The following is a 12,520-nucleotide window of genomic DNA, read 5'->3' on the forward strand; positions in this document are numbered from 1 at the left end:
AGTGAAATTACTAACTCACATTTTATTTTCCAATTTATAGTTTACCCTGTTTCACAATGCTGATATATTTACCTTCATTTTTCTTGATGGTAAAATTCGGATTGTTGGCCATTTCTGGAAGAAGGCTGTATAGGAAATAATGTCCATTTTTGGGCTCGTCCTTGTCCATGGCACTCACTGTTTGAATGACCTGTAACATAAAACTTGACATCAGCATCTCTGATGACATCCATGATTTGAACTGCCTTTAAAAGTCGAGTGACATCCCTTATGGTCCAAGGAATCTTTTTCAATTTTCTAAATTGTCATGGATGGTTGGTGCCAAGAATAAGGAGAATCATTCATCACTTTCAAACTTCTGCTTTGATTAGTTGATGAAAATTAAGGTCATTATCTTTGTGTCCATTCGGTGTCGGGGGCTGGCCATAGCATATTAAAAGGTATTTGAAAATTCCCACTGGACAATTATATGTTTCTTTCCAACTTGAGTATATACAGGCATCTCGAATGGGATTTGGAATTGTTACGGTGAGTATAGCGTGGCTTTGGGGACAACCTTGGAGGTAAAAGAATTAAATCTTGAATCCTCACAATTTCTTTTTAATTTTTCTCATCAGGTTGCAAGTGTTTGCCGAATATTATAGAACGTTCCCTGGCACAAACCTCACCGCTACAAACCTTTCTGAAGACTTGCATCTGTTCCCACCCAAGAACGAACACTGTTTTTAAAGCTAGTGGATAACATGTGCAAACAATGCCTTGGAGTGTATCCTGAGATGAATAAATTATAGGGATTAGAAGAATTACCACTGTACAGAGAACTGTTTGGGTAGATACACAGACTCGGAATTGGTGCCGGTTGAATGCGCTTCTTTCATTTGCAAAGCTGCGTTAACTTAGGGCTAAGTTATTTCTTGGGATGTCAGAGAATTAGCTTAATAATTCATATTTATGGTTCTGTGATATTAATCACTTCAATATAAAACTCTGGGCAATAGCTAATGTGGAAAAAATTATAGCTTATACTTCATTATGAATAACTACCACACAATTTCTACAAGAAATGCCTGTGAAGCATGACAGTCAAGGTGATATCAAATTTACCATAAAAAATTAACAGGCAAATGCTCTCACATTTACGAAATTTAGAGACTGTAATGATGATGCCTAATACATTATGTCTGTTTGAACAATTATATCCCATTCAACTTTGCCAAATTCATCAAAGAGGAAACAATGGATCACTTCTTTTTAGGAAAGCGACGTCATTGCCTTGTACCTTATCACCTAAACAAATGCAAGAATCACAATTTCAGAACTCTTCCCATAGCTGTGGAGATTGCATTGTATCAAGCACATGCTCTGTGACAAGCAGTCCATTAAGGTTTTTTGAAGCATACACGAAATAACCTCTCTATTTTATTTCTCCATTTTTTAAGTGGAACATATCTTACTTTGTAGGTGTTTTACTTTTGTTAAGGACCTTACGAACGGTCTTGTCATTGTACTTAGCTTGAGGGATGATATAACAGCACAACATGTAACTCATGGTTAGGACAGAGCAGTCAATTACGATGATGGCCCCTGAAATGGAGCCACCTTGACAGAAGTCATAACTTCACACTCTACTCATGGCAGGGCACGAAGGGATTTCCTGAACTCTGACGCTCCGTGTCCTTGCATTCCTAAATTACCAATAATGGGAGTACTGTTCTGTTAGCGTTGCTTTGACTATGGATGTAAATTCACGTCAGTTTCTGAATATAGTGCCCAGGTCATAGTAAATGCCCGATGAGTGTTAGAACATCGGTCATCCTGATTATTGTTTTGTCTTTAGGGTCACTATCATTTATTTAATGACAGAGCACCTTAATAAGTACAACTTTGATGTCATTCAAAGAGGCCCTCGACCTCAGAGTGTATAGGAATGCCATTATATCTGCTCTGTAGAAGCACCTCACACATTTGCCTTGACATTGAAGTGCGGAGAGATGCCCTGGGATTCCGGTTTTATAAAAATGAAAGAATAAAAGAACCAGGGGAGAAGCTGTGAAGCACGGGTAACTCTTTGGTGGACAGCCTAGACATAGAAATACTGAAGAGGAGAATTTGATAAGAGCCTTTGTTTAGGCAGTTTTAAAGAATAGAGGGGCAAGAAGTGACTCGTGAGCAGATGTGGGGTCCTCTTCTCCCTTAACCCAATTTTGTTTCAGAAGGACTTCTATTCCCAGGTGTGTCTGTTGAAGATGTAACTCCTAAATTGTGTGAGCAAACATGAAGAATAAAAGCAAATAGAAGATTTCTCGATATTTTGTGATGGAAATCACTCATAACTAAATGCATTCTTATGGTACACTTCATGGATAGAGTTTCTATATGTAATACCTTTCTTAATGTCTCTAAGTAATCTGCATGAAAAAGAGTCACACATGCTGGCTGGTGTATCTCATGAGCTATTTGATTAATTAAGCCATCACTATCAAAACAAAAAAAAATGCAGTAATTTATCTTACCTGCAAGAAAGATGTATAATTACCTGTTATACCACATCTCAGAAGTTTGGTCTAAATATTACATGTACAATGAACATATTTTTCCCACCATTTATTTAAGCCAGTAACTGTTAGACATGCAACGTTTTAAGTCTACTCAACCACAAAGTCTCAGGGCGGGCAGAGAAATCTACATTTTAAACAGTCTTCTAGGTGATTCTGCTACATACTTGAGTCTGAGAACTGTTTGAGCCCAGAGAAGAGACTGGTGTTCCAAGCTCCCACATTATTATTCATTCGGAGAGTTTGCATTGCAGCCTCACACCGCGCTCAGTGCATAATGTGTTGAGGAAAAAGTGATGAAATGATAAATCTTTAAATCAACTTCCAAATATCCTGTGAACTGGTAATGGTTAAGACTTTGGTTTAAACCATTTCTGACACTTCATTTTATTTTAATGCAGACGGCCACTCTCTGGTCATTTTATCTCAAAGTAGATGCCTGGTAGATCACTTGAAGGACTTTATGCTATTAAAATGCATGGAGGTGCACCCATATTAAAAAGGATGAAATTTTCATTGATGCAATAACAACTGAATACACTTAGCTTTAATCAATAGAAGAAAAAGAAGAACAGATTCACTCAACGAAGGGCCCCTTCACACAAGATTTTACAGGCACACTGAAGAGATGGCAAAGGAGAACCACACATATTTCCCACTGTGAGCTATCATGAACTCAATTAATTATTAAGTAATTGGGCAAGTATTTCCTGAACACAGTAAAAAACATTCTGGGGAGTTCACAAGTTTTTAGGAGTATGTACAAAGCACGCAGTTAAAATATTTCTACCAAATAAAAAGAAAAAAGCCTTTCTACCAAAAAAGTTAGAATACAATTGAAAAATCGAATGTTTAATAATTTATTGTGGAATAATTTAAAGGGAAGCTGAAAGCTAGTATATATCTCTATCAGCAAAGCAAAGTGTAAGCGGATGTTGGGATGAGGAAGTGAATCCCAGGGCCATTCTTGGATGTCTATGGAATCACACTGTTCTATTTGTTTTTCTGAGACTACTGATTTGGAATAACCTTTCTAAGGCATGAAACAGAAAAATGATGAGAATTGTGGGGCCATAGCATAATTCCGACTCTGTTTTAAAAAGAACGCTTCATAGTTTCTCAATAACACTAAACCTAAGGCAGATACTCATTGGCAGAATTTATTAAACTTTATTTTAGATTATTTTATATTAACTAAAAAATGTGTAGTAGCAGTAGGCCATCCCTGTCATTAGTAACTTTTTAAAAGGCAAGTAGCCAGCAAACCAACACACTTCTGATGATCTGTTCTGTTAACCACCATAAAACTCTCATGGGATCTGTTAGAACATCCCCTATGAGTTCCTGTGTATGTTATTCATTGATTTTTTCCTTAAGAGATGAGTTGGTGTTTTTTTTTTCTTTCTCCTCTCACTGCTATTACAACAATACCTGGCACATAGTGGTTATTTAGTAACTATTGTCTAGATGAATAAATGAATGGATAAATAACTAAGTTATGTTAGGCGTGTTTTAGCGTTATCACTGATTCTTACATGACCTTGAGAGAGAGGTATGAGGAGACCTTGAAGCACAGTGCATCAAGGACATTCCATGTATCATCTGATCCCAGACAGATCTGATACCAAACTCTGTGCCTCCTCCTGCCCCCAATGTCAGGCTGCCTCAGAATCTTGTTGACGTTCATTTCCTCTGTACATGTATTTTGGTTTAATCAGGACTTAGACCTTCAAGATTTTGCATAAGGACAAACCCAACCATTTTTGCTGCTCACGTACTTTGTTTTATAGGTATGAGGTTCCCTTCTGATTCTCACAGCACAGCAAAGGAGACTTAGAAATTATAGTTCTTTGCGAGTGTGTGCACGGTGAGAGAGGACTAATCTATCGCAACTGTTGGATGGTTTCCCAAGGCTCTGGAATAAACATCTATTCTGTTGCTTTTTCAGGTAAAACTTAATTTTCTCTCTCTTAGAAAATCTTTCAGGGGGTGAATAAGAGCAGAGGAAGTCAAAGGCAGTGCAGAAAGGACAGCACTCGTTATCGGTGTTCTGTTTATTCTTCTTTCTATCATTGCTTATTTTATTCCTGATTATCAATATGAGCTTTCCTGAAATACTAACTTCTATTTCTTGGAGTAGTAGTTGTAAACTTGGAGAAGGAAAAGATGATGCATGAATGAGCATCATGCAGTTCAAATCTCTCAACTAGAAAGTAAAATTGAAACACAGACCAAAAGCAATGTTACCAGACAGAGGGGGAGGGGAATGGGTTAAAGGAGGAAAATGAATATAATCAATAATATTATGATAAGTCTACACGGTGACTGATGATTACTAGAATTAATAGGGTGATCACATTGTAAGGTATATAAAACTATTTAATCACTATATTTTATACCTGAAACTAATATAACTAATATAGGATTGCACACCAATGACACATAAATTATATAAAAGAAGATAGTTGCATGAAATTATTTATGTATGCACATCTAGGAGGGGAAAATCCATCGCTTTCAACAAATGTGTCCATACAGAGAGAGAGAAAAAGTGTTAAGAAGCATTCCCTAACAGAAGGGTCTTGGAAAATAAAAAAATAATATGCACACAAGAAAAGCAGGTTTTGACATTGATGATAAATTTAAAAAAAAAGAGGAAATATGAGAAATTATACTAAAATCCAGACAATAACAATTATTCTCAATTATTTCAAAACTGTATAATATAGTTCAAATATAAGCACCTTTCATAGCCATTTAATGCATAGTTCTTGGATATTTTTGGTCATTTGCATGGCAATCCTTTACCGAAACTAAGTTGAGGTAACATAATACAGAGAAGGGGCTCCTGCAAAATGTGTTCATACAAAGTTTGGATTTTCCAGTTCCTCCTGCCTCCTGTTTTATTTTGCGGGACTCTGCTTGGTGTATGTGTTCTAGCGCACCTCTGAAACGATCGATATTCTTTTCTAAACACTTCATCATTTGCTTTGCTTTGGAAACATCATTAGGAGGATAATATCCACAGTTTTTAACATAACTTCAAGGTCTCAACTCTCATTCACTCTTATCAGTCTCCTCCGTCTTCTACACTCTATTACTCCATCGGGATATTTCCTGATACTCCCTTAACATAACCAGCACTTCCTAGACTGAACATGCACCCTCTTGTTCACTTTCCTGGAGCAAGATGTTTCCAGCTGAGTTCCATTTACCACTGGTTCTATAGCTTTATCTGAACGAAATTTAAAAGATTTTATAATCAACTTTGGTAAATGCCAAATACCGTAAAGTCCTTTGGTGATTCATACATATTTATAAATGTAAGGGCATCTCAGAGTTAAACAAAACCAACATAAGGTAACACTATTTAACTTTTTTTAATACAGTGGTCCCCAAACTTATTAGGTCAAACACACACACACACATACACATACACAGACACCACCATATATTGACGTGCTGTGCCCTACGAGTGTGCCTCAGGCCCACCATGTAGGAAAAGCTATCCTCTCAAACTCCATCTCAGTCACAAAGGCCTGGAAGACATTGTAAAGACCTTGGGAAGGTGACATGTCTAGATACTTTGGTGGTTACAGTCTGTCTCCTTTTTGTTTTCTGCCCTTCTAATAACATGTCAGCTCCTCTTGGTACCAGTTCTTACCCAATTTACGTCATTAGCACCGAGCCTAAAGCCTTCTACTCTCTAGTGTCAGTTTTACTTTCTTCAAAAAAGCTTACACAGGAACTTGGCTTCAATGAACAAGTGGAAACAAACGAGCATACACATGCCCACATCACTCCCATCATAAATTATTATTCAGTAACTTGTAGGTTGACCACAAAACCGAGAGAATGCGTCAATCTGTAACAACTCAAAAATTTTAAACAATCCTTTACACCATTTTCTCTGCGGACCATCCATCTCATTTAGGGGAGGAGCCAGAAAGAACACGTGGAATACAGACTCCCACAAGAGGTTCGGCCTTCACAGGCGGAGGCTGCCAGTGTGCCTTCAAAACAGGTTTAGAAAATATGTATTCTTGCGAGCTGGTTCCAGTGGATTTGAAAAAAAAATTATATTAACTCACCAAATCATATTGGGAGGAATGAAGCAGGAGCCCTTCCTTCACCCTTGACAAAACCCTTGTAAATGTTTCACAAGAAGCATTTGTAAGGAAATGTTTTATAGAAGAAGAGTTCAATATAGGGGAACAGATTGTCCTGTTACATTAACCCGTTTAAGGATAATTTGTAGTGTTTTGCTCCAAATCAAAGCTTATAAAGATACAGCAATAACAACAACAATAAAAACAACAAATAAAATACTAATAAAGTATATTTTGCTTTTCAACTTTGAGACTAAAGTAGATACTACTAATCATAACATTTATTGAGCACCTAAAGTATGACATATGCCTAAAATATGAGAGTTTAAACTAATGAAGATTGAGACCCAAATCGAGAAACATGTAAGTGGTAGAGCTGTGATTTGCCCTGCAGTGATTCTGGTTTCAAATTTTCCACAACGTTTTTCAAGTTAGGCTTTTCCTCCTGACCAGGTTGTGCTCTAAAAGTCATACTTCTACTAGTGGCTCTCTTGAAATAGGTTTTGTTACATATGATTTTCTCAAATATTGTTTTATGCATTTCACTAATATACCATCTCCTTACTCCTGCCAAAATAAAATGAAAACAGTAGTTTGTGCATTTTGTTGAGGCCATCAATTTCATCCGCTTTACAACCAATCCTGTCTCCCTCTTGTGTATGCAGATAGGTCCTGAAAAATGCCTGTTGGCAGAAAAGTTAAAATTAATTCTCCTATATTTACTGCTTCATGAAGGCTATAAAATGCCCTAATTGCATTTCATTGTTTTGCATTTATTAAAGATCAACAAAAACTGAAAAATAAATAAGTGAAGTAGCAAACTCATTCATTGCTGGTGTTTAGCAAGAGATAATTATCTTTTCTTATTAAGCTTTATTTCTTTTCACTTAAGTTTTTGTGGCATGCTTTGGAATACAGTGTGTTACTGGTTGGAGTTGATTTTGGTTTTCTTTTGAAAATGCTCACACTGATCAGAATCTTGTTCTCATTACTGTTTTTGTAAGAAGCGTGCCTCACCGGCCATGGAATTTCAGAGTCCGCTTCCTTGGGAAGCATGGTGAGATTCGAGAAAGTGCAGGGACTTGGGTGCTTTCAAGAACAGACTTTGAAACCCAGCTTTGCCACTTTCCTTGGCCTCAGGCACAAGCCTTACTCTTTTCCAGCCTCAGCTCCCATATCTGAAATGTGATCGCCGCCCCAAACTCTAGATCAGTGATGATTACATGTTAGATATTTGTATATATTATTGCATCCATGCACTTTTGTAATCACTTTTCTCCATCTCTGCTGCCACCACCTTAGACCAGACTAATGTTAATCTTTTGCACGTACAGACTTCTTAATGCTCTCCCTGATTAATTGTGCGTGCGTGTGTGTACATTTTATTCAAACATCAGACTCTCTGTCCAATCTCATACTTGCTTATTGCATACGTATTATTATACTTGCTTAGGACGCTTATGCTCAGCCCCAGATGTCTTCGATTCTTCAGACAGACCAAGGTCTTTCTCCCTTCACGGTCTTTGCACAAGCTTATGCTGTTGGCTAGAAGGTCTTGCTCCACTCTGTCATGCCTGGCCCTCTTCCATCTTTCTTCAGGTTCAGCTTCAATGATACCAATATACAAAGTAACTTTCTCTGACAATGCTCTATAAAATACATCTTTGCTTTTTCTTTGTTTCCTCCAGACTAGTTAGTTGCATTAATGTTTCTTTGACTCAGTTTTCAAAATTTAAACCCGTTATTCATTCATTTTAGTTTGAAAAAATAATCTCCCTTCCTTATTAAGTTCCATTAGACAGAACCGGTTTTTGTCCTCATAGTGTTTCCCCCAGGTTCATATTACAGTATTTAGCATCTTGTAGATGCACAGTAAATATCTTTCAATAAGTAAATGAATGATTTTTCATTTGAAGAGGTTAGCTTGCGTGCTGTGCGTCTGTGGGTAGAACGAGTGTTTCCATGGTAATATCTGAGAAACTAATTATTGAAATAACTGTCGTTGCTGAATGAAATGAATCACAATCATTATTTTAAAAGTCTGTGAATATCCATTGCATGCCAAGCATTGGCTAACTACATATCTAGAAATATTGGTTATTATCTTTTTTGGGGGGGGAGGAGGCTGTGATATTTCTATGATAAGCTAACTTTATATACTGCAGTATTGATCAGAGAAAGAAGAGATTAAAAGAGGTACACCAAAGTATTCTTTTTTAACCCAGACATAATTAACTTGATTCTAAATAGTGCATCTCAGCTACTATAGAAGGTGATGAAGCTTGAATTATCCTCCCCTAGATTTATTTATAGTAACCGAGGAATCTCCTTCCCAAAGAAAACAGAGCTGAAGCAGGTTGTTGCCTAACTAATTCTCAAACAGCGAATATCCTCTGAGAGTAAACACAAGACCTTGACTCCCTCCCAGACATACATCCCTAGTTCAATCCCGGTGTCAGCGAACCGTCTGGAGCAAATTATCCTAATCCTGTATGTGGTAAGCAAAAGGCTAGCATCAAAAATGAAACCCTACAAAGGCCATATTAAGGAGAAGAGATGGAGAACAGAACCACAGAAGGCCCTCTGGCCAACACTGGTCATGGAAGTTCTCTCTTTCTGCTTCACATTTGGTTTTGAGGGTGGTGTTATCAGGCATAATGAAGGGGGTTAATGGCTTCTCCACATCTGTTACCTGTTTCTCCACCTGTCCAACCAGATTACCATTCTCTTCAGACAGAATTAGGGTTATTCCCCGCTGACTCCTTTTCAGCACTTGACAGATGTTCCCCGTCTCTGGTGGAATGTGTCCTATATTAAGAGGTCTTTTCATTAAGGTAGCTCCATTTCCTTTATCTCTTCGGTCTTCTTTTCTGCCTAGAAAATCTGAGGTATTTTCTTCCAATCCTATCATTTCTAATTTTATGATGTGTTTGACAGAGGGAAAAGTCTAGGAGGGAAAAAGGCTGATGTATAGGGCATTGTTTCCACTAAATCCCTAGTACCAGGCCAAGGTCTGGCATATAGTTAGTGTTCAGTTAATACTTACTAATCACAACCTACCATCCTATTAGACACATGGACTATCAGTCATATATTTTGCTTTCTGATTTTGAAGTCCTGAGTCCATACTCTCATTTCTGCCTTGGTCATTAGAGATTTCAAGGAAGTGGAGACCATCTTTTCATTCTTCCTCTTAACTGAGGGCCAGGTAATTTGTAGTCACTCCAACATACCATCATGGAATTCGAGACTAAAGATAGATGCCATCTTTTTTTGACTTAAGATAAATTATCTATAACTATTGAAACATTTTAAATATAAAAGTAACTGGCAGCCTGAAAATACCATACTGACATTTAGTTAAGTAATGGAGGGAATATTTAAAAGGATTCTAATCAGAAGGGATGCATGTTGATTTTGTATCATATGGAATGTGAACGACTTCTCTGTGTCATGGGTGGCTGTTACTCTCTTAAGGGAACAAATTCAAGAAAAAGTCATCTTTCATTTGAGAACCGTGAGGAGGCGGTAGGGGCTGACATGATTTGCAATTCTACTTTTAAAGTGAACCTTTGCCGAGTTTAGCACAGATACAACATGAACTGGAAATTTATACCCAGAGAAGAGGAAACTCCTTCCTTTTCTTTCTCTTTCTTTCTTCCCTTCCTTTCTTTTTTGATTCTTTGTTTAGATAAGTTCAAGCCAGTGGAAAAGAGTCAAACATAATAGAATTCTCTATGTTCATGTTGACACTGGTTTTGGTTTTGTGAGATATTTTAAAGACCTCCTGGAGGCAATCTCAGTCTGGAAGTTTTGAGACGGGGTCCTCTGAATGGCTCGTCTTGATTATTACTAAGGATCTCCAGCTACACTGTCTCCCAGAAAGCTAATCCCCTTGGAATTTAGCTTAAATCCATACTTTCCAGGCAAACCAGATTTCAAAGGCCCCTCGCTCCTTCCTCTGAGGCTGTTGTAAAGCAGACATGATTGTTGAAAAATATTGAGAGCCTATGAATCTGGTGCTGATTCTGTTTTTGACATTTGTTTTTCATGAGTGTGTGATCCTTTGAGAATGAACATTCTGATTTCAAAATGAGTCAGTGGTCTGCGCAGTGTTAGGAGAGATGATTGAACATGTCCTCTCTGTGGAACGTACATAAGTAAACACTAGTGTAGGTAACAAAGATGAATGTTTGGAAAACATTAAATATAAAAATGAGATACTCAAGCCATTGAAAGCGACGTTGGGAGTGAGGTAATGAATCAAATATGAGCTCCAGGCAGAGGTCTGACTAGAGCTCATATCTGAAATCGGGGAATCCAGGAGATGAGATCAGGGAGATCAGGCAATCCAGGAGATGAATGACTGCAGGTGTGTACACCAGTCAGTCACGTGTCCAAAATGATGCTGACCCGCCAAAGATCTGATCTTTTCATGTAACGGACTACAGAAGTGACCCCTGAAAGTATAGTCTTAAATGAGCTCTTCATGTAAAATAAACTCCTAACAAACCTGCCTGCACACACTCATTTGAGAAAGGCTAGTGCAATGACACACACACGCCACACACATTTCTTCCCAGGAGTCATTGTGATTTGCAAAAATCATAAACCAAAGAATCAACTTTTCTTTTTTATTTTGATCTTGCATAGGAAAGGTGATGAAACCACGCGATTTTTTTCTGAGGGTCAGAACTGCTGAGGAATCATTAAAACCTTGGAAACGGTGAAACTCCACCGGGTAGAACTCCAGGTTCCCAGAGTTCCAAACGCATGCATGTCAATATCACAACTGAAGCCAATGTTGAATTTCTGAAACATCAATGCCACTGACTCTCTAAACTTGTGTGATGAGTCCTGCATGAACAATGACGTTTTATTTAAATTCTAATGCACTTGACGGTTCTGTATGATTGAAAGCGGCTGGCTTATAAATCTGTGATTGGCTACATTACCCCAGCAAGAATCCAGAATACACAAACATACCCTTGAAACTGACCTGCATATATTTTGAATATTTTGATCAAACTCTCTGCCAACTCAATCTACCACCTTAGCTAAATGTATTTACTGCCATATAAACACACATACACACAGAATACTTATACAGAGTAGGGCGAAAGTAGGATAAAGTTGTGTGTACACGAAACACATTTTATTCTTTTATTCTTACTTATTAATATTGTAGTATTTTTCAGACAAACAACTGTAACCCTACTTTTGCCCTACCCTGTATATATAAACACACTCCATCCTTGAAGGGTCACATGAAAATGCTCAAAACATATGCCAGATGGATATTTCACGTGAGGAAATTAAGAAACATTTGAACTAATGTTAGAATGTTATAAAAAATTATATTATAAAAAATTCTATCATTGTGAAAGGTTACTGTTTTGATACTAACATTTATGATGTCTAGATGTTTGAAATTAATCAGTGTTATTGTTACAATTGTAGCTTTGCTCTGTGTGTGTGTGTGTGTGTGTGTTCTATTTTGGTAGGTAGAAACGATGCTAATGTTTCAGATATATGAGAGAAACCTAGGGGGAAATGTTCACTGTTTCTTAGGACAGTACCACACTGGTCTTTTATAATAAGTAAACGTATAAAGCTACCGTGCTGTTCCTTTCTTTTGGTGGAACGAGTCTGGCTCTTGTCAGGTAAACTGCTCGGCAAATAGTACGTTTAATTCCTAACACCCACGTGAGGCACAAGAATAGTTGGATCAACAACTCCAGTGTCATGCTGTCAGCTGCTGTTTATTTAAATTAAAATGTCACCATCCAGAAATAAATTAGAAAGTTGAAAAACGATAAATTTCTTAAACATACAGTATTTTGGTACCTTGTGCAA

The 12,520-nt window shown here is 37.4% G+C and overlaps 1 protein-coding gene across 1 annotated transcript in view; it reads right to left on the reverse strand.

The window, feature by feature from the left end:
• CDH8 (cadherin 8) overlaps positions 1 to 12,520 on the reverse strand; it is a 334,727-nt gene that overhangs the window by 56,462 nt on the left and 265,745 nt on the right. The window contains exon 10 of the mRNA XM_024551526.3: positions 73 to 190. Within this exon, the coding sequence (XP_024407294.1) occupies positions 73 to 190 (118 nt within the window). The remainder of the gene's footprint in view (positions 1 to 72; positions 191 to 12,520) is intronic.

This window comes from Desmodus rotundus, chromosome 12, assembly GCF_022682495.2.
Source record: "Desmodus rotundus isolate HL8 chromosome 12, HLdesRot8A.1, whole genome shotgun sequence".
Taxonomy (NCBI): domain Eukaryota; kingdom Metazoa; phylum Chordata; class Mammalia; order Chiroptera; family Phyllostomidae; genus Desmodus; species Desmodus rotundus.